This window comes from Nematolebias whitei, chromosome 20 (genome assembly GCF_014905685.2).
Source record: "Nematolebias whitei isolate Nwh7 chromosome 20, NemWhi1, whole genome shotgun sequence".
Classification (NCBI taxonomy): Eukaryota; Metazoa; Chordata; class Actinopteri; order Cyprinodontiformes; family Rivulidae; genus Nematolebias; species Nematolebias whitei.
The window spans coordinates 30,351,349-30,373,219 of NC_056517.1; the positions used below are offsets into that span (position 1 = coordinate 30,351,349).

The 21,871-nt window shown below is 39.3% G+C and overlaps 2 protein-coding genes across 2 annotated transcripts; one reads left to right on the forward strand and one right to left on the reverse strand.

Moving 5' to 3' along the window:
* On the reverse strand, nucleotides 1-8,070 carry mybl1 (v-myb avian myeloblastosis viral oncogene homolog-like 1). Its single transcript, XM_037693806.1, has 16 exons — nucleotides 8,048-8,070; nucleotides 6,466-6,565; nucleotides 6,196-6,267; nucleotides 5,913-6,005; nucleotides 4,881-5,101; nucleotides 4,624-4,804; nucleotides 4,465-4,539; nucleotides 4,070-4,180; nucleotides 3,294-3,524; nucleotides 2,841-3,200; nucleotides 2,617-2,756; nucleotides 2,427-2,535; nucleotides 2,213-2,329; nucleotides 1,144-1,248; nucleotides 345-536; nucleotides 1-126 (listed from the first exon to the last, which is right to left on the reverse strand). The coding sequence occupies exons 1-16, from the start codon at nucleotides 8,068-8,070 to the stop codon at nucleotides 1-3; spliced, it is 2,256 nt and encodes a 751-aa protein (XP_037549734.1).
* A 1,589-nt stretch (nucleotides 8,071-9,659) lies between these two features.
* Nucleotides 9,660-21,607, forward strand: sgk3 (serum/glucocorticoid regulated kinase family member 3). Its single transcript, XM_037694082.1, has 17 exons — nucleotides 9,660-9,885; nucleotides 14,976-15,151; nucleotides 15,254-15,337; nucleotides 15,447-15,519; nucleotides 15,611-15,686; nucleotides 15,853-15,925; nucleotides 16,595-16,644; nucleotides 16,725-16,782; nucleotides 17,048-17,131; nucleotides 17,214-17,345; nucleotides 18,695-18,807; nucleotides 19,003-19,039; nucleotides 19,383-19,469; nucleotides 19,652-19,747; nucleotides 19,878-20,033; nucleotides 20,751-20,840; nucleotides 21,251-21,607. The coding sequence occupies exons 2-17, from the start codon at nucleotides 15,074-15,076 to the stop codon at nucleotides 21,428-21,430; spliced, it is 1,467 nt and encodes a 488-aa protein (XP_037550010.1). The 5' UTR covers nucleotides 9,660-9,885; nucleotides 14,976-15,073; the 3' UTR covers nucleotides 21,431-21,607.
* Nucleotides 21,608-21,871: the final 264 nt, after the last annotated feature.

Sequence of the window (21,871 nt, forward strand, 5' to 3'; positions counted from 1 at the left end):
TTAGAGCACGAGAGCCCTTGAGGTAGAGCCAGAAGAGGAGTAGGGAGTCAGGTACTGACGAGCCTGTTCCGTCAGGATCAGCTGGTCCTCAGTCTTCCCAAAAACCACTGCTTCCCACTCGCTCACCTGCAGAGAAAGTCATCACTGGTGACTCAAATGACTTCCTGTTTACAGCTTTTGCACGCAAGGCGGCAGACGATAATGTTTTAATCTGAACATTAGAATTTTTGCCATTGATAAAGAGCCTAAAATGATATATATATATATATATTTATTCAACACCAGGAAATAAAAAGCCAAAATCATGAGTCAATATATTTTATACAGGTTCATTTTGAATATACCTGTGCATGGGCAGGTTTTGGCGCTTTGTTTGAGGAGGAAGCCTTACGAGGGCTGGTAAAACCACAAGGAAGACTCTGAACTCCTGAAGAGGACTTGTCTTCCTCAGAAGCCAAAGGCTGCCCACCCTCCTCTTGCTCAGTAGTCGGGAGGATCAATGAAGACGAGCTCGTCAGTAGACTCTCCTCTGAAATCTGTAGCATGCCACCAAGTAAACAATTAAGTATTTTTTTATTATTACATCAAATCATTTGAAAAAATAACAACCTTGCTGAGAAGTTTGTCATAATACATGAAGTTAACCATCTTTTACACTAGATTACTGAATAAAAATAAAAATTTTAAAAGGTTAATTTCATGCTAAATTAATACAGTTAGGTTTCTGCAATAGGTTTATTGTAAACCATGAAGTAACATCAACTAAGTTCCTGGCAAAAACCAATGCAGACATGTTCCTGTTTTCTTCACTGTCTTATAATCTAGCTGTTTTATTAGCTAATTTTTGCTTTTGACTGTCCTTTTGGTTGTCATTTTATTTTAATTTGTTTTAAAAAAATGTATGCCTCTTTTATGATTGTCTATTGTTGTTATTCATTGTTGTCATCACTCTTTGTTAAATAAATCAGGTCTCTCTTGTAAATGAGTCCCCAAGTCTCAACGGGATTAACCTGGATAAATAAAGGTTGAATGAATGAATGAAAAAAAATGGCAGCATAAACGCATCAGACATTTAACTTTTGAGTTTTCAGTAGGCTACTGTTGTTTATTGTCATTCTTTAGTTTTAGAGGACAAATAATTACCTGTGCATTGTTCAGCTGCTCCTGGAAGAGTTGGACATCCAGATTGTCTTTGTGCCAAGGGTCTAAAACAAGAGACTTGCGCACTTTTCTAGCTGGACCATCCATCTAAATGTAAGGGTCAGAGATTTGACAAAAATTTAGTATTATAAGACTTCCCCAAAGTTCATACTCAATAATCCAGGTAAAAAAAATTCAACAATGTTTAGTCAGGTCATCTGCATGGTTCTTTTTTTTTTTTTGCTGAGATGTTTTGTCCTTCATCCAAAGGACTTATTCAGTCCGAGGAGCCACAAACAAACCGGAGTCCCACAAATAAAACACTCCCATAGTTGGAAAATAACAGTTTGCTGGTAATAAGTTGGTTTCTGGGTCCCACCCTCTCCCCCGTCAACTCCTCTGAAGCAGTCATGCCAAAATGGTTCAAAACACCAAAGTTCATGCTCAATAATCCAGGTACTAATCCAACAATGTTCAGTCAGGTCATCTGGATGGTTTCTTACTTTTCTTTATTTTTGCTGAGATGTTTTGTCCCTCATCCAAAGGACTTATTCAGTCTGAGGAGCCACAAACAAACTGGAGTCCCACAAGCACCTAACTCCCATAGTGAAAAAAAACCATTTGCTGGTGATAAGATGGTTTGTTTGTGGCTCCTCGGACTGAAGAAGTCCTTTGAATGAAGGATGAAACATAGCAGAAAAAAAAGAAAAAAGAAACTGTCCAGATTACCTGACTGAACATTGTTGGATTTTTACCTGGATTATTGAGCATGAACTTTGGTGTTTTGAACCACTTTGGCATGGCTGCCTTAGGGGAGTTGAAGGGGGAGAGGGCGGGCCCCAGAAACCATCTTATCACCAGCAAAGTGTTTTTTCCCCCACTATGAGAGTGTGCTGCTTGTGGGACTCCAATTTGTTTGTGGCTCCTCGGACTGAATAAGTCCTTTAGATGAAGGACAAAACGTCTCAGCAAAAAAAAAAAAAAAGAAACTGTCCAGATGATCTGACTGAACACTGTTGTATCATACGACTTCAAAATAACAAAACGACAGCAAAGTCAGTGCAAGACTCACATTATGTTTCCAGGCTCTGTGGTCTGACTGGTAGTCTGTTTTGTGGAAAATGTCTGTTCCAGTCTCCAGTTTCAGAACTTCTCGAATGTCCTCTTCTAGAAGAGCCAAAGGCTGGGGCTGCAAAATGACGGCAAGATGAGAATAAACGTAAGCACCATTAGTAAAAACAACAGCATTACGTTGAACTGCACACACACAACAATCTGACCACTACCTCCATCCTCAGGGGGCCGTGCATTTTTTCCTGGGCAGCCAAAGCGTTTTTAAACGGAGTTGGCGTCCTTGGAGTTGCAGCATTTTTACGAAACGTAGGGGTCCTGGAACTACACAGTCATCACCATTATAGCAAATTTCTTCAGCGGATGACATTTTCAAGCTTACTTTTTAACTATTGACCTATTTACCCATCATTCTCTTTCTGGTGCTTAGGCGTGGTTACTTTGTGGAGGGGCGTGTTGAGGAGGCACCTTTGACCACACACAGGAGTTGAGGTCAGGGTGGGGTCATCCAGACTCAGGTGATCTGTTCCTGATATGTTGCAGAACTGAAAAAACCAGACAGATATGCAGCACGAGGTCACAATGCAGCCGTTGTAAGGGGGTGAAGGTGAGGGGCGTAACTCGTTTACCTGTGAAGGAGTGAATGGCTGTGACTTGGTGGGAGTTTTCTTGGGTGAGCTGTTTTCCAAGAAGGAGGAGCAAGTCTTGCCACACAAAGGTTCCCCCCTGTCTCTTCTCCTCTTCCTCCCAGTGGATGCCTGGGTGGGTTTGGATGAGCCTGTGCCTATCCGAGAGGTGGCACCTCCCAAGCCAAAAGGAGTCGTGCTCCTGTCATGGCCTGAGGCGGCAGCGGGAGTGTTGACGGTGAAACCCATTGAGTCATAAACGGTTTTCTCCTGCAGATTGGTGTAGCCTGCTTGGTTGTGCCTGGACGACGGTGCTGCGTTCTGCAAATTGAAAGCGGCCACGCTGTTCCATGTTTCGGGATCCTGTCGAGCAAAGTTCATCAATAGATATTTATGACAGGATGTGGTGTGAATGCTGATTTCTCTAGTTTGAGGTAGTTTGTTTCTGTTACTCACTGACTCAATTAGCTCCATAGTTTCTGCAAACTCTGGCATAGTCTGCAAGCTACAGAGCACAGCGCTGGCCTCTACGGACAGGAACTTGCTGGGAGAAACAGGAAGTTGTGCTTGAGGACCCCTCCAGGGTCCTCTCTCCACCGGCTCCGCCAGGCTGCTGCTACTTGTGGTAAATGTTTCACCCGAGGCGCTGCCTGACCAGGCCGGGTACGAATCCACAGAACTCACACTCTGGGGGACGGCAGAGAGAAATGCAGACGTTAGAAGAGGCAGACTGGATCTGATTCAGGCAAACGGCTTCAAAGGAAATCACTAAAAGGGGAACATATGAATGCAATGAATGAGGTCTAAAAAGAATTTCAGACTTGACGCAAGGAGAGACAGAACGCAGGGTGAAAAATGAGTTTTTGATGTACGAGAGTATAGAGGATTGATAAAAGACTAAAGGGAGGGTTAAGGCAGGATGTGAGTTGACTACAAAACAGTTTCAGGCCAATCTGAGAGCAGGGAGATGAAGAATGGAGTTACTATAGCAACACTACAGCAAATCAGGCAGGCATGAATAAATGTGTGCCACACTTTTTATACGAGTATACACTGCAAAACGCACATTAATAATCAAATCAAATGCAAACAAACAAAAATCCATCCCACTTGCTCACCGTTTAATATAGTACTTTAGATTAAAATGAGCTTTTTGCAGTGTATGCAAGCTACAAACACACGCACACTACGCTAACTAAGTCTGCTAACACACATTGGGAGTGTGTTCTTACACAGGAACCTCTGCACTGCATTTGTCGCTGGACTTCTCTTTCTGCTGACATAAGCAGCAGCTCAAGCTCCTTAATTCTTTGCTCTCTGTCAGGATCATCCAGGCAGGACGGCTGGAATAAATGAATGTCAAAGGGGAGAGAGGTCGACATGAGGAAAGAATAAGGGAAAAGAGTGTGGAGAGTTGAGAAAAATCAGGAAAAGGAGACAAAACAACCACAAATTTACACATATCTATCATTCGATGTTAGGTGAAAACAACGGGACAGTCAAGTTCTTGATCTGCTTGATTTGTCCAAAGTTAGCAGTCACAAGTATTGTGATAAAGATTGGAGAATAAAGGGTGTGAAAGGTTTTCTGCACTGGCATGCACAGAAATTCAAATACAAAGACTCACGGGCACAAAGTTAGAGCGTTCAGGAATGCTGTCCATCATGCGTCTACTGGTAGGATCGTACGGGAAACCAGCCATCTGCAACGCACAGCATCAACTCAGAAAAGAGCAGAAATTAAATTAATTAAAGCATCATTTAGTGTGAAATGGATGAAAACTGACCTGGCTGGGTCCTGTCACAGGCAGAGGACTGTGGTCACAGTGCTCTGTCGGAGTGGAGCTTTTACTTTGACGTCTCTTGGTGGAGGACGTAAGCACTTTGAAGCCATCCTGCAGGTAACCTTCGTGCTCCACTTTCCTCCTCATGGTGGAATTCCAGTGGTTCTTGATGGAGTTGTCTGTCCTGTTAAAAAGAGGATGGATATTTTTTAGACATCTCGCTGAGTAAGAAGCAAAACATTCCTGCATTGATGAATTACCGTCCGGGAAGAAGTTTCGAGATCTCCGCCCAGCGGTTGCCGAGCCGTTTGTGAGCTTCGTAGATGATTCGATCCTCCTCCTGAGTCCACGAAGACTTCTTCACCTCTGGGTTCAGGTGGTTGTGCCACCGTTCTCTGCACTGCTTTCCAATCCTTCCCTGCAGGTGCTTTGCGATTACTGACCACCGCTTGGGGCCATACTTGTGCACCAGGTCAATCACCTGCACAACACACCAAACTGTGTGAGTAATTAAACCTTGTGGGGCATTTTAGTTCTTTTAGTTTACTTACATAGTCAAAAAAGTACCTGTGTACAGTCAACTACTGTGGTCTGCTAGTATTTGTTTATTTTATGAAAGGCAGTAAAATCGAATAGGTGCACTCAAAATAAATGATAACGTGCTATGTGTTGTCAACATTGTATGTTCCCATTCAATGATGAAATTAGTTCTTTACATTTAATCCATCGCACCTGGGATATACCCAGGTGGAGCAGTGGGCAGCTATATGGGCGCCCAGGGAGCAATTAGGGATTGGGTGTCCTACTCAAAGACACCACGACATATGGGAACGGCTGGGGATCAAGCCAGGGGCTTTCGGGTCCCAGGTCGGCTCTCCTGCCTCTACCCCATCTCGGCCCCAAGTAAAATAAAAAGAGAAGCTGTTATTACAGTAAAAGCTGAGCCAAAGTTCTGTCGTTATAAGATGTCGTACATGACGATTTGGCCAAAAATGATTTATTTAGGCGCGCAGATCTCATGCAAGAACTAAAGTAACAGAGCTCCACTGTGACTAAAAAAGGGCAGGGTGCTACACTAATAACTTCAAGATGATGTAATGAAGTTTTTATTTTACACACACGCAAAAAAAAACTTTCAGTGGAAAAAAGCTTGCACATGTGCACAACCGTTTTCCTGAGCGTAAAAGATACTTTGTATATTGTGATACACGTGTTTGTATCTCGCCTATCATTTTCCTCTTTAGTCATCTTTTTTTTTTAAATCCAGAACAGAAACTCGCGGCTCCACTTACCTTCTGATCCTCCTCTTTTGTCCAGGGTCCTTTTACTAACTCTGGATTGAGCACCTTCTGCCAGCGGTGCTGACACTGACCATCTGTCCTCCCCTGTGACAAAAAACATGCAACACCTCATTACAACCCGCCACCGGCTACACTCACTCTTGACTGCTGCAAATAACTGTATCTTTCCAGTCACATGTGACTTTTATTGAGCTGAAAAAGTTTGATCATTAAGTTATGAGTAATTTCCATTTGGTTTGAAGACAATTATTATAATCATATAATACATACTTACAGGGAAAAAGGTTGCAACTAATTTCCAGGATTCAGTTCCATGTTGCTCAACAAGTTTTTTCAGCTTTTCATCCTTAAAATACAGAGAAAACACATAGTCAAACTGCGCTCCTTTGTTGTGCAGCTATTAAAATAAAGCATAATCATTATATTTTCATTTGCATAAAGAAACTGGAAGCATGCAAACAGGATGTAATTAAAAACATCTCAATGTCTGAAGTTACCAACGAATTCTCAGTCCAGACCTTATGTGCATCTCTGATGAACTCACCTCGTCTCGTGACCACTTCACTTTGCACAGCGTCTTTTTATCTTTGCTGTTGTCTTTGCTCTCTGGATCTGTGGAGTGCAGATCTTCATCCTCATCCGTGCTAAAAAAATAAAATATACAAGCAAAAATGCAGAAAGGAATTAAAAAGAGAAGAGGGGTGTGAAAATGATAATGTCAAATAATTTTCTTTTTATAACTTCATGGCCTTAAAGGGTTTTTCTTTGAAAACTAAATACCTTATGCAAATATATTTAATGGAAACTATGCTTGAACACAAGTGTGATTTCAACTCTGAACTATTTACTATGGAAGAGGAAACAAGCACAGCTTTTGAAGAGTCGGTGCTGCACAGCAGACCTTTACAATCACATAAACAAACATGCAAGGCAGTTCTTTTCCTCAGGTCCTGTATCTGAGTGTGGATGAAAGGTTTTCTTCAGTGCAGAAACTTGAACATGGTGTTTGAACTTGCAGAGGGCCGAGCAATGAAACAAGTGCCTGAATCTGGGTCTCTGGCTGAACAGGAAGGAGGGGTGCAGGGCGACCTCACATCAACGGGAGTCTTTCACTTGTGGAGGTGCAAAGTTAGTGGGTGTGCTTCTACCAAAGTCCAACATACCATTTATATACAGGGAGTGTCACTACTACAGTATTATACAGTAACATGCCTTTAGATGTTGTTAAATAATGCTACACAGAATAAAAATGTACATACATGTACATAAAATATATTACATTGAGCTATCAGGGGTATATAAATAGAATGTAAAGTGTTATTAGAACTTAAAACAAATACTGTCAACCACAATAATATTATTATTTTAGCCCTAAACCTGCTGTAACCATTAATTAATTAAGCCGCAACCAAAAAAAAGTTTTTTTTCTATATTCATTTCAATTATTTTTATATTCAAAATGCCACATTTGCACACAACATGGTCATTACAAATGGTACATCTCCTAATAAAACAATTTAATATCGTCTTGAGCAAGAAACAAGTTGATCTTATTACCAGTTAATATGACTTGTTGAACTGTTTGTACAATTTGATGGGCACCGGTGCGAACCAGAAGAGAAGACGCGGCGTAAATAAACAAATGGATGATAATATTTAACACGAGCTGTTTAAACGTGCGTTATGAGCAGCTTGAACAATTCTGATGAATGACTTCAGAAACTTTTTGGTGCTTTCCCCATGGCTTAATTTTCATGTAAGAAAAGACTGAATATTAACAAGTGTAAAATATATTTAGAACACATTTTATTAAATGTTATTGTTTTAATTCATTAACATTTTAAATATAAGCTTATTAGCAGTAAATGAGGTCAATTTACTGCAGCATATATGTAAAAAATTAGCATTTTTATAACTTTGCTGTAAAAATGGGGTTCTTTTTTAACAGAGTAAAACTGCAGGTACACACAATAACACTAACACATGAAGCTGACGCCCAAACCTGCTCAGAGGACATTGACACAAAATATACTTAAAAATATTACTTTCAGAGGTTCATGAAGGCACAGGGCAAACAGATTGAATGACAAGCGAGCTGTGACAAGAACTCTGTCTTTGACACCTACCTGCGTAATTTCACGTTGTCCATAACAGTCAGCAGTAGGACGGATGAAGCTTAAAGATTTGGCAGCTTTATAAAGTCCCACATTAATAGATATCTATCCATAGAAGTCGCTGTCAGCCATTCATTGCGGGTTTTAGCGAATTGCCCGGCTAGCTAGCGAGCTAACTGAACGCCACGGATAACATTACTCTCGCCTGATAAAAGTCATTTTCACCCGCGATAGCACCTCCATTTAAATGTCCTTTCTTGGTACGCACCGATAAAAATGCGGTGTTACAACATAAAGAGCCGGATTTCAGATAGAAGAGCAAACACTTTATTCTATTACTTGCCTTGGAGCTGGTTCTGTCATGTTCGTTCTCCTCTGTCCTTCTCTGTGGAGACGGAGTTATGATTTTTTTTTTTTTTTTTTTTGTCCATCCCGCCGATTCTCGCGCCCAGCCCTCTGCGCAGGCGGCCTCACCGCTGATTGGTCAAAACCGGAGCTTCTCAAAACAAGGGGTCGATGCTCAAAACTGATTGGTCAAAATCGAGGCGTACGTCGTGACTCATTGGTTGAATTATTCACATGCTTTTATTTTATTGGTTGAGAAGTTGGAGGAGGCGGGCGTTCAAATACACAACTGTACTGTACTGCGTTCTGCAGCTGAATGGATCTTTTCATCAAGACTGTGGCTTAAAAAGGTGCAGAACCTTTTGGGGGCCCTTTGGTTAGGGCAGGGGTAAATTCCACCCCCCAAGTTATAGCAATATATTAATATTAATATAAGCACTATATTGCAAAATTACAAGGTACATACCTTTAGTGCCACGTGATTGTACACGAATCACAACTATATGACACATTATTATGGCTCCTTAAAATAAACAATCAACACTTGAGTTAAACGGATATATTATGTTTGCTATATTTAGTAAAACGAGGATACTGTTTGAACTTTATATCGTTACAGCATTAAATAAAGAATTCCTTCACTTTGGGCAGCTGTGTAGACCTCTAGTGCTTTGCTGCCATCTTGTGGACTTAAAATTCCGACTTCTGAATGGTAGTTTTCCTCAAGAAAAGTTTTTTTAATGCAGTAATAGATTTATAAATGCCATTATGGAAATTTCTCCAAAAATATGCGCCTTTAGGCATTTATTCAAATTATAATTTTCATAATGCAATTTATTCCGTTTTTTTTTAATGAGATTAGATAATAATAGTTAATGCATACTTGCATGAAAACCGCCAAGGATTGTTTTTAGTCACATCAGTTTTTTTTTTTTTAATTTTTTTTCCACTTGAATACTTAAAAATATGTTTTAAAAGTCCTTCTGGTCCACACTTATTTGGATTTTGGTTTTCAAATGTTGTGTTTAGAGACGCGGAAGTCCGGAAATGCTTCTAATGTTTAGAAAAATAAAAGTCGCGCACATAGCATAATTTCTCCAAAAATAAAAAGTCCGTGATATTTTTATTCTATATTAATAATTAAATTTAGTACACTAGACAGTGATTGTTAATCATCCTAATGGACCGTAATGTGACGATTCCATTGTGTGTTGGGATCTTGTTTTGAAAATTAAAACCGGAAGTTTGGTTGCCCTTGTTTGGTTTTGACAGCAGTGCTCGTGGCGGCGCGGTCGCGTGACGAATTTCATTGGAACTTTTTCAACGGGCAGGAAGGGAAGTCTCACTTTCCTGCGTCTCTCGTTTTCTCTGACGTTTCACGAGCAACGACCAAGTTGAACTTTTTTGTTTAAGAGCCACTTTCAACGAATAAACGAAAGTTATCGAACAAAACGCTTCCAGTGGACTTAAGAAAATAGACGGGCAGCATCAAACGCATTCGAAAGGTACGTGATGTTCACGTTCAGCGGTTACGTCCTTGTGAACGTTTCTGTCTCTTAAATGTAACATTTTGTGGCGTTCACGAATAATTCAGTCCTGGCAGTAACATTTCCTTCTGAAAGATTACTAAAAATGTATCTGAACCGGCGGACTTGTGTAACATCTGTTCAGTTGAGCTTTGTTTTTATTTTTTGTGTGTGTGGTCAGCTCCTCCCTGCTCTGGCTCACATTTTCCCTGTTCATGCCTGGAGAAACTTTTTTCCAGTAATACACGTGATCTTAGACCATAACCAAGTAGTAGCAGGGAGGTTTTCCCTCTAATTTGTCATTTACAAGTCAAATAAGCATGAATGCTGCCCTTATGTTATATATATATATAAATATATATTTATTCATAGTTCCATCTCACTTGTTGTTTTCCCAAACTTTGCACCAGTTTTGACCCAAAACAGGAGTGTGACAGGCTTGCAACTCCAGTTTTTGCTTGCTAAAATACAAAAAAATGTAAGCAAAATCAAATTAAGCAAGTATATAATAACACAAACAGCTTTAGCATCCTTTTAGCTTTATTTCTCATCATTTTATGATGACTGTTTAGTTTTTATGTCTTGCAACAATAATGGCAAATGTTATTTGCAGCCATTTTTACTTTTCGCAAAAGTGTGGTCCCAACAACTTTAGTAACCCATTATTGTAAATTATGGTTTGTAAACCATAGGGGGGAAGTGAAAGCTTTTATTTTCACATTACTGGAAATAAAACACACAAAAATACTGACCCTCATAATCCAAGAAAAATGCATCATGTACAATAAAAAAAAACACAAATTGTTACATTTCTTTACTTCTCTTTATACTAATTTAAAACGATAAAGTTGTTTTTAACACATTGCTTGTAAAGATATGCAAATCAGTTGTAATTGTGGGGGTGTAGTGTTAAAATAGAATATCTCAAATCAGTATTTGTTGTATTTTAAAACACATCCATTTACATCTAAAACTTTCTTATACCAAGCATAAAATGTCAAAACTTTATTAAGTCCTATTTGAGTTTAAACCTTTGTTATAGAAGTAAAACACAAGTTTAAATTACATATTGAAAGCTTAGTGAAGGTTTCTAATGAGCACTTTTAAGTAAATGCTTATAAAACAATAAAATAAACTCTTTCGGCAGTAGTTTGCTGTCTGGTGTTGCAATTTAATGACAAAACCAGAGGGATCGCTGAGGAAAAGAAGTTAAAATGTTACACATAAAGCAGAGAAGCTGCAAAGATTTACTCCAGTAAGGTCATCTTGCTTTCTGGGAGCTTTTATATCCCAGAGCTGTCTGTGCTCAGCTCAGACTTGTTTTTTAAAGGAAGTCGGTGACACTGCGTGCAGTCTGGACTTTAAGGTTAGTTTAAGGATTTGATTCAGCTCGGCTTCATGTATTGGGTTAAACGGGGTTCACACTTCTCCAGCTGCACTTCCTCTCTTGCATTTTAATTAGATGCTAACGCAAGAACGGTCCAAGAAGTTTAGGTTTAGTCACGAGTCGAAACAGCTGTTGAATTAAAGTGTATAATTTTTGGCGCTCACAACGGATTCCTGAGTGTTTTTCCTTGCTTGCATGTTCACCACTCAGTTTATATGAAAACACATGCCTGACTGAGCTTTTAAGTCAGATTCCCCACCTAGCTGTCACTTCAGTGCTGCTTTGCTTTCTCGCTCACATTCCTTGAAATGTGTGTTACGAAACCGTTCGACGTCCCCACAAATTGTCCACCGGCGAGGATGTTTGAGTTTAGCAGGAAGAAAGCTTTTTATGATCCTGTGTTGTAGCCCAGCCTCCTTGTTCCTGTCGGGACAAGTTAGCTCATGTTGTGGAGAAAAAGCTGAGTTTGAACTGCGCCTTGGGAATGCGTTGAACACTAATAGAGTTTCTTTTTCTGTGTCCATTCTGCTCGACGGTGACTGCAGGTGTCGTGATCAGCAGCATTCCACTTGTAGGAGCATCGATATCTGCTCAAAACGCGCGCAACGCAACATCGTTTGTGGCTTATCGCCACTTTCGACAAAAATATTTCTGGGATGTGAAAAAGCGAGTCCTACCCAACGCTGCTCTGAGCCGTTTAACCGTGACAACAAAAGCAGATGCAACACAGCTCAGGGAAGTGTCCAGACAGTTTGCAAGAAGCTCCGATTTTTAAAACCGAGATTGACCCAATTTACAGCTGGATGGCACAAAATCTAGCTTTTAAATGAAAAAAAAAAAACATTAAAATTATTGCAAAAGTTGCCACCTTAAGCTCTTTTTTTTAATAGGCTTATTTTGTTTAAAATGAAAGTGATATCAGCTTTTAAACAAATCCTCCCAGTTTGTCTTCATGAATGGAGCTGGCAATGAAACCGCAACATGAAGTCATAGAGGTGCAGAGACCATGAAGATGTCTCGCATTTTAAAGAGGAACGCTCTTTTTTCATTTTTTTTTCTCCCCGTTGCCTCACCCCAACGTGAGCGGAATGACACACACCTTCAGGATGCATCCAGAATCAATGAGGAGGCTGAGAAAGTCCACACAGAGGTCTCGAGTGTGTTCTCTGCAAACAGCAGGGAGATTTTAGCTGCTAAACAAACAAGGCTGACCTCACCGTGCTCCAACAATGGACGAGTCAGAGCTGCAGACAAAGAGCTTTGTTGTAGATCAGACGTTATACAACTCCCAGTGAAGGATGCGCTTCTCTGAGGGACGTTCACGTAGATCACAGAACTAAATATTTACAGTACATTTAATATGCATCAAGCTCGAGTCTACCATTAAATTCCTTTTGCTCTTCGTAATCAGGGAACTTAACCTAAAGGTCAACAGAAGCCAGACGAAGTTTATTACACTCCAGCAATAAACTAGTAACCTTTTGAATAACACCAGATTCAGGTATTTAGGAAAAACATCTCTACTAAGTGCAAAACTAAGTGACAACTTGCATGTATTTATATTTCAGAGTGATGAATGCATGAAGAGGCTGTACCTCTTACACAACGTAGACTGAGTACCCCATGCTAAAAAAAACTGAGGACATGATATTCATGCTCACAGGAAGGAGTGAGGAACCTGTTTGCCCAGTTGTCCAAACCAACCTGCTCGCGCACAGTGCAGCTCACTGACTCACTTAACGCTGCTGGTGTCATAACATAACTTACGGATCCTTAGACAGATGCTGTTAAATACAAGAACAGCGTCGGCGTTTACTGAGCTAGGCCTTAAGTCTTGGATCACATGCAACAAATGTAGTCACGTTGCAAAATACGTTGGTGCTGAATGTTTTGTGTGGTGTGTTTTCGTCTTGTATTTACAGGGAAAACCCCTGGTTGGCTTGATTAACTAAAGCAAAAATAAAGTTTGACTAATGCATTAAATAATTCTTAAAAATGAAAATAACCCTGATAAACCGATTAGTATTAATACACAGAAAGGGAGAAATATGGGGGTAGTACTATCTTGTTAAAAAGAACACTTAGTTATGTATACATACCGGTAAGTAGCTAACATGTATTTAAAAAAAATATATATATACAGTATCATCATCACCTTTATTAAAGACACAAGTAGGTCCATATAAAAAAATGCTTATAAATAATATAAAAATATAAAAAAAATCACAAATGTACAGTAAGTCACAGATTTACAAAAAGGCTCCACATTCTGGACTTAAACTTGACGGAGCTTTGTGCAATATCCGTTAGTATCAGGATGATATTGTTTACAGAATCATGTCATCTCCACATAAATCTGTACATAAGGTTATGTAATGCAGCATAAAAAGTGGAGACGCCAACAAATAACTAACTTGCACTAGTCCGTCTCGGATCCTAAGCAGCATCCTCGTTCCGTCACTATACGCCTCTTTGAGTTTCTTAATACTGCTTTGCTTGTATCGTCTCCACAAGTGGGGAATATACAAAGGAGTTACAAAGAGACACTTTCAGAGAGAGAACACATCCTGAACTTGCGTACAAGCATGTTAGCTTGTGCATATATTAAACGACGTTGTCTGTAAATGTCCACATCATCAGCCAGATCATCTGTTATATAATGTCCCATGAACACACACACACATATATATATATATATATATATATAGTATACTGTATAAGCAATAGGGGTGTAAATCACCAGCTTTACCACGATACATAATGGGACCCCGTGTACATAATTTCGCTCCACCACATGTACCACATGAGGTGCGAATGACAATAAAGAAACTCTGACTCTGATAAGATATTATATTGATTTGTTTGTATGACGACACGATTTTTCTCGATATCACAAAGTGTCACGATACGATTTCGGTTCTGTTCGATTCGCAAGTCTGCGATCGATATATTGCGATAAATAATAAATAAATGTACAAAAACAATTCAAATATGATTTAAGCATTTTATTTCTTTTGTTACAGGCACCAGATATTTAAATAAAAGCCATTTTTTTCTTAATGAAAAATAAAAATAAATGACCTGTTCACTATAAGTCTCACATTTCTCGTGTTTAAGTGCATTTTTTTTAAACCAGTTAACTTAAAAGTGCCCTGATTACCTTTCAGTTATAAAGAAACAAAAATAGATATTAAGCTTACATAACATGACTATCTTTGCATGACTATCCATGTTGCTGAGGCGGCCGCGCACGGAAATGGTGATACAGATGTGCCTTGGGAATTTCAAAATAAAAGCATATTTTAAAGATGACGATATGAATCGATGTTTTAGTTTTGCCATGATATGATTGAATCATTAATCATTTAATTGATATAAATTGATGTATTGTTACACCCCTAATAAGCAAGTAGGTGCATAAAAAGGCCTTTCTAATGACAAAAGCATTTACCCGTAAATAATTTGGCTGTACTCAGGAGGAAGACGAGCTCTGTTTATGTTGTGCTGGTCTGTGCTACAGAAAGCCCAACTGGTTGCAGTTTTTCAGGACAAAGAGTTTCATGTGGGACACACATGGACCAGTGACTCAAGGCACGACAGTCTGACAAATGTGGCGACCAGAAGAACACCGGTTTCACTTCCTGGTTAACAGAGCGTCTGTTCTCTTTTTGTTTTTTTGCAGCAGCGACGGAGCATGAGGATTGACTGTACACTTGAAGCCTTCTCCTGGATCACTCATTACTGTAAGACTCTGAGCATCGAAGGCCGACAGATCTCAAGATGGAGGAGGAACCCAGCCTCCCCAATGTCAGCATACCCAGCCATGACGAGCAGAGGGACAAGAAGAAGCGTTACACGGTGTGTGTTTCTCTATATACATGTTTGCTTTACGGTAAAGCCAAATGTGCACAAGCTAAATGGGTTATTGTTTTGTATTGTTCTTGTTGCTTCTTCTTGCAGGTTTACAAGGTGATAGTGTCTGTTGGGCCACAGGAATGGTTCGTTTTAAGACGATATGCCGAGTTTGATAAACTCTACAACACAGTGAGTTGAGGAACAAGATTTTTATTTCACAATAAACTGAAAAGCATAATTCTCTTCATAGTTAGGCAGTTACACGACTCTCTTTTGGTCTTCTTGCCTTTTATCACAGCTAAGAAAACAGTTTCCATCTATGAATTTGAAAATCCCTCCAAAGAGAATATTCGGGGACAATTTTGACCCAGGTTAGTGTTTTGCAGTACGCCATCATACATACAGGGTGTCCATGATCCTTGTTTGCGCCGTTTTATTTTCTCATCTGCATCTATCCAACAGACTTTCTCAGGCAAAGAAGAGCTGGTTTACACGAGTTCATTAAGCGGATTGTCTCACATCCTAAGGTTTGCAACCAGTAAGTGAATTCACATACACTGCTCACTTTATGTTTTCTTCACAGATTTGACGAGAAATGCGTTTAAATAAGCTTCACTTTAGAGTCAAATGTTGAGTTTTGCTTTAAGAGTGCTTTTTTGTGCTTTTGTCATTTCGTTTATTTTTTTTATCTTAAAATTTTACAGCCCAGATGTAAAAAGTTTTCTTCTAATGGACCGAAGGAAACTTTCAGATCCCTCTGAGGATGAAGACGATAAAGTGAGTTGGTGGTTTTTCCCCAATATTTATGATTTATAGTTTTTACTGCTTAATGCATTTTACAACTAAACCTTAATCAGATGGAAAAAAAATCTAATTATCGCGAATAATTTATAGGGATGCACGATATTATCGGCATGGTATCGACCGATATTAGCGATAAAGTTAAATATCGGACATCAGCCACTCCATCAAAATAACTCACCAATATAAAAGGTGCTGTTTATATATCTGTTTTTGTATGACAACCCAACAAGGATACCTGCAGTGCCGACACAAGGTTATGACATCATACGCGCCGTTGAGTTTAGATTTGTGAAAATGTACAAATTTGCACAGTTCAAGTGTTGTCGTTGTTAGAGAGAAGAATAAATTTGACATTAAACATAAACCAAGTTGAAGTGTTACATCATTTTCAGCCCCCTTTTTGCCATCTGCATTTGGTAACGGTCCAAATGGACAAAGACAATGCAGACTAATGTAGTATTTTAATTCCACAGCAGAAAAAGCTAAAAAAAAATATCTGTTATTGGCCAAATAAGTTTGAACATATCGGATATCAGACAAAAATCCAATATCGTGCATCCCTAATAATTTGAACTGTGAATGCATCAAACGTCGTCTCGTCTTGGTGGCTGATCAGGATCGTATTTTTCTGGTGTTTAACAGAACGGCTCTAGCTCAAGAAACATTAACCTGGGTCCCTCTGGAAATCCACAGTAAGTTCCCAGTTTACGTTCAACTTATTACTTGCTGTTTTGTAATAAAGTAGCCACAGACATGTTCCATTTTATTTCAGGGCCAAGCCTACAGACTTTGACTTTTTAAAAGTTATAGGAAAAGGGAGTTTTGGGAAGGTATGTAGTTTTCTTTACCTTATTTGTTTTATTGCATAGGAAACGTGTGTCCCGAAAAACTTAGTTATTTTAGTCACTTAGACGTATGATTTGTCTACATGGGAAACGTTTAGAAAGTTTTTATCTGTTTGTTGTTATGGTAGCAACAAGTTTTAGTTCTGCTTGTCTTGCTTTTCCCATGCAGGAAGTGAGAATCTGACAGGGGATTACTATGGTGACTTCTTTCATGCCATGTTTGACCAGGCTTGTTTCCCTTGTAATACAGGTTTTCCTTGCAAAACATAAACACGACGGAAAGTGTTATGCGGTCAAGGTTTTACAGAAAAAGTTCATCGTCAACAGAAAAGAGGTGACTTCTCCTCAATGAGTGATTTGTTATTAAAATTGTGGTTGTATGAGTCGCACCACCTTTAAATTGATTCTCCCATCAGCAAAAACACATAATGGCAGAGCGCAATGTGCTGCTGAAGAATGTGAAACACCCCTTTCTGGTTGGGCTCCATTATTCCTTCCAGACCGCAGACAAGTTGTACTTCGTCTTGGATTTCATCAATGGAGGAGAAGTGAGTTGTTTCTGTTTGAATAATGAGGTCACACCAGAATGACTCGCACGGCTTGGCTGTGGAATGAAGTAACACGAGATCTGAGTACTAAAACAACATGGAATGAAATAACCTCAGAGCTGTACTTTGGTTGGTTGACACTTCTGCATGTGTGAAGTCTTGCTGGAAATTGCAGCATCACTCAGTGTGAAAAATGGCACCCCATGTGGACTTCCGTTGTGTGCTTATTTTGTAACGCTGCGATTTGTGACTGTGAAAATGACTAATAGTCTGTGTAAATCTGCCTCTTGCAATCCTGAAGATTACTACAGAGGCATGTCAGATAAAATCAAATCACTGTTTACATCTGTATTAGTACTTTCAAGGTTTTTGAATCCCAAAACAACTTTTAAGAGATTATATCATATAGTTAGTTTAATTTACGTTTAATGATAATTTATTAAGTTTAAACCAAGTTTGTATTTTTACGTTCCAGACACCCAATAAGTGAAAAACCACGAAGCAGGAATGCTATTTTTTTAAACACTTCAGTTAAATTGACATTGATTTCTGAGTTGAAACAACAAACCAAAACAGTTCAGTCAGCTAATAAATCTAAATCAACTAAACTAAAGCAAAAGTTTATTTAGCAAGAGTTTATTAATCAAGATAACTTGATGATGTTTATTCACTCAACTTCAAATTCCAAGGCTTTAGAAACCCGTACTCACCAGCCATGGTCCAGTTCTCATCGGCTCTCTGCAGCGAGGCGCTTTTAGAGAGAGCCGGACCTTCGGATAGCCAGCATAAAACCACACAGCGGTCCCGATACAGTCCAAATCCAGATGAAAAAAGTTCCCACGAGCTCCGGAGAAAACACCGGACATCCAAGCAATGCCTCCCCGCTCATGGGGCCTCAAGGGCCGGCAAGCAGCGCTCAGATTGACAGATGAGGCTGGAAGTAGTTCTGGTCCGGTTCCGTACAGCTCTCTGCATCCACTGAGCACCGAAGTCACTATGACTAAAGACTGAACTTTTTTGGATCGGATCAAAACTTTCCCTCCATTTCAGCTGAAAGCAACTTTGGCTTCTGGGTAATGTAGTCCTTTTTTAGTGGCGATACAGTGTAGGCTTATTTAGAGAAAACTACAAAATGGCGCACCTGTCCGAAGTATTTTTTCCGTTAACTTTTTACAGTATCCCATACTATCCCAATCACATGAGTAATATTAAAGTTGACAATCATGTGTCATGTACAATCTTTTTTTTTCCTCGTGTACGATCTTACTTTGAAAAGCCGCGAAAGCCAAACCACAAAGTAGCGAGGGACTACTGTAGTCGCAAAACTCACCAAAATATTCTTGTTTCAGCTTTTCTTTCATCTTCAAAAAGAGCGGACCTTTCCAGAGCCCAGAGCAAAGTTTTACATCGCTGAGATGGCGAGTGCGCTGGGATATCTGCATTCTTTAAACATTGTTTACAGGTATGTTGTTGATTGAGCTGGTTCTGAAATATTTAATCATAGTAATATCTGGTATCAACTGATAAGAACTATGTTAAAAGCTGTAGAAATATTTAAAATCTCTCATTATTAAAAGTCAACCTCACTTTACATCAATATGCATTTTAGGTATTGGTTTAAAATTGTGCTCACTTTGATTTTTTTTTTTTTCCACAGAGACTTGAAACCAGAAAATATTCTGCTTGACCATGAGGTGAGCGTTTATTTTGTTACTCCTTGATCATACTGGGTTAATATCCCCATCTTTCTCCAGCTGGGCTTTTGCACTGACCTTACCTTATACTGTGCAGCAGACAGTTCACTGGTTCATACTTGTGCCCGTTGTAATTTCCAGCTGGTCAGAGTGCATGTGATGGGATTAGTTCTTAATGAATGTGCTGCTTAGCCTTGCTGAGACGATGAGGGGACTGAATGGGACTGACTGAGCTACGCTGCAGCCAACATTCCTGGCAACAATGGCCGCCTCAGTGCACGGGGATAATGAGCTGCTCGTGTGGCACATTATCTCTAAAAACGTTCATGTCCTCTCTTTGAAGGGACATGTTGTCCTGACGGACTTTGGATTGTGCAAGGAAGGCATTTCCCCGTCAGATACCACCACTACGTTTTGTGGAACCCCTGAGGTACGACATGTTTGCCAACTACCTGTTTTGCCACTCGTCATTTATCTATTTATCTTCTTTTACGTCATATTACATTCCAAACTTCCACAGTATGAACTACTGATGAACATAAAGTGTGTTAAAAGAAGTATTTTGTTTATTTACTCTACTTATAATTAATATTTTGTTTGTTGGGGGTTCAGTACTTGGCTCCAGAGGTGCTGAGGAAGCAGGCTTATGATAACACCGTGGACTGGTGGTGTCTGGGGTCAGTGCTGTATGAAATGCTCTTCGGTTTGGTGAGTTTTGCTTTGAATCCTTTTATTCCTAAATATTTTAGTATCTGTTGACCTTATTTTGAATCATGTATTTGTGCTACCACTCCCACCTGTTCATTTAAGTGTCTAAATCTTATTTCTCATGTCCTAGCCGCCGTTTTATAGCAGGGACACGCATGAGATGTATGACAATATTCTCCACAAACCTCTGGCGAAGCGTCCCGGTGCGTCCAGCACAGCCTGGTCTCTCCTTCAGGGCTTATTGGAAAAGGACAGCATAAAAAGACTGGGTTCTCATGATGACTTTGTAAGTTTTCCTATTCTTAACAACAATGGTTAAATCATGTCATCTGGACCAGTTTCTTTAAGTGAGAAACGTTTCGTCCCCCATCCAGAGGACTTTGTAAGTTTGAGTCCTGTCAACCAGATCTGTCCCATAGGTAGGTAGCCTTCATTGCTGTGTTTCAAGACAACCTCCTGTTGGAATCTCAGAAGTAGGCTTTTAACATCATCTTTTTAATCATTTTTGTTGTTATCTACCTGGATGATTGAGCTTACAAAACTTTTTCTGAACCACTTTGGCCTTGGTTGTCCTCAGGCTGTTTCTGTAAGTAGCAAGTTGGCCATCTGACCTAAAACATTTGATTGCTGTACATGCTGATTGATTGTTTTGGATGGGTGTGTTTTGCACGTGTTAAAAGTCTACTTCTGAGATTCCAACAGGAGGTTGGCTTGAAACAGCAATGAAGGCTATTATGGGACAGATCTGGTTGGCAGGCCGTAGACTGAGGAAGTCCTCTGGATGGGGGCCAAAACATTTCTCACTTAAAGAAACTGGTCCAGATGACACGATTCAACCTTTTTTTGTTGTTATCTACCTGGATGATTGAGCTTGCAACCCTTTTCCTATTGTTCTGCTATTTTTAAAGGTTTAGCACCCTCTAGTGGCTCATGTGTGAATCTACAACGTTGGTTCTGATCCTTGCAACAAAATCAATCTTATTGATCTATATTTTTATTTCAGACCGAGATTAGAGCACACAGCTTCTTCTCTTCCATCATCTGGAATGATCTCGAAGAAAAGAAGATCCCTCCTCCGTTTAAACCCAACGTGGTAAATATAAATGTATTTTTTATATAATCAATAAAAGCTATGGAGCTTTGACGATTTTACTTATCGTGTCATAAATGTAAAAGGTTTTATTCACAGTATCTTGGTGATATTTTTTCGATCTTCTTTAGCTTCTTGAGCAGGGTCCTTCTAAATGATCCACTGCCACCAGAAGTTGTGTTTATAAAATGACAAAAGGTTATTGCAAGTTCCTTTGACAAACTGTACTATAATTATCAGTCTTTTAATTTGATTGCATTTGTACACATTTAGTCTTAATAAAAATCTGTGGAAATATTATTGTAATATATTGCTTTTGTTATCAGGGTCACCTTTAAAAATACATATTTTTATTGGTAATTAGTTTCATGGCTGCACCCATGCTTTTATTCTTCTCCATTTTGTTGTTACAGGCTTCTTCCAGTGATATCTCAAACTTTGATCCTGAATTCACAGAGGAGGTGGTTCCCAACTCCATCTGCTGGACTCAAGAGCGTTCTATTGTCACTGCCAGTGTTATGGAGGCCGATGATGCCTTTGTGGGTTTCTCTTACGCCCCTCCTTCTGATGACTCTTTCCTATATTCTTCATGAGGTCTTCAGTTGCCTTAACCGTTGTAACATTTTTTCACTAAAGGGAAAAGTTTGTACAATGAAATGTTTCATGTTCTGTGATGCCAAAGCACCCAGCGGAGAATAACCTGCACTTAAAACAGATTTTCATTGAAAGAAAATCTTTGTATTTTACCTATTTGTATTTATATAAATATCTATAACAGATGCTATATTTTAGAATTTTGCACCATTTGCTCTATCAGTGTGATTTCAGGTCCTTTGTAAATGAGCCTTTAAAATGCCTCAAATGTATGCTTGATGTAACTCAATAAGCAAACATCTGAAAACTTGAAGAGTTCACTGGAATTAAAGCAACATAATTTGACTGTCAGTGGAGTTGTTTGTTCAGAAAAAAAAGCATGCACCAATAATATTTACTAATCTGTGGAAATTACTTGAGAGACCACTGAATAAAGCATT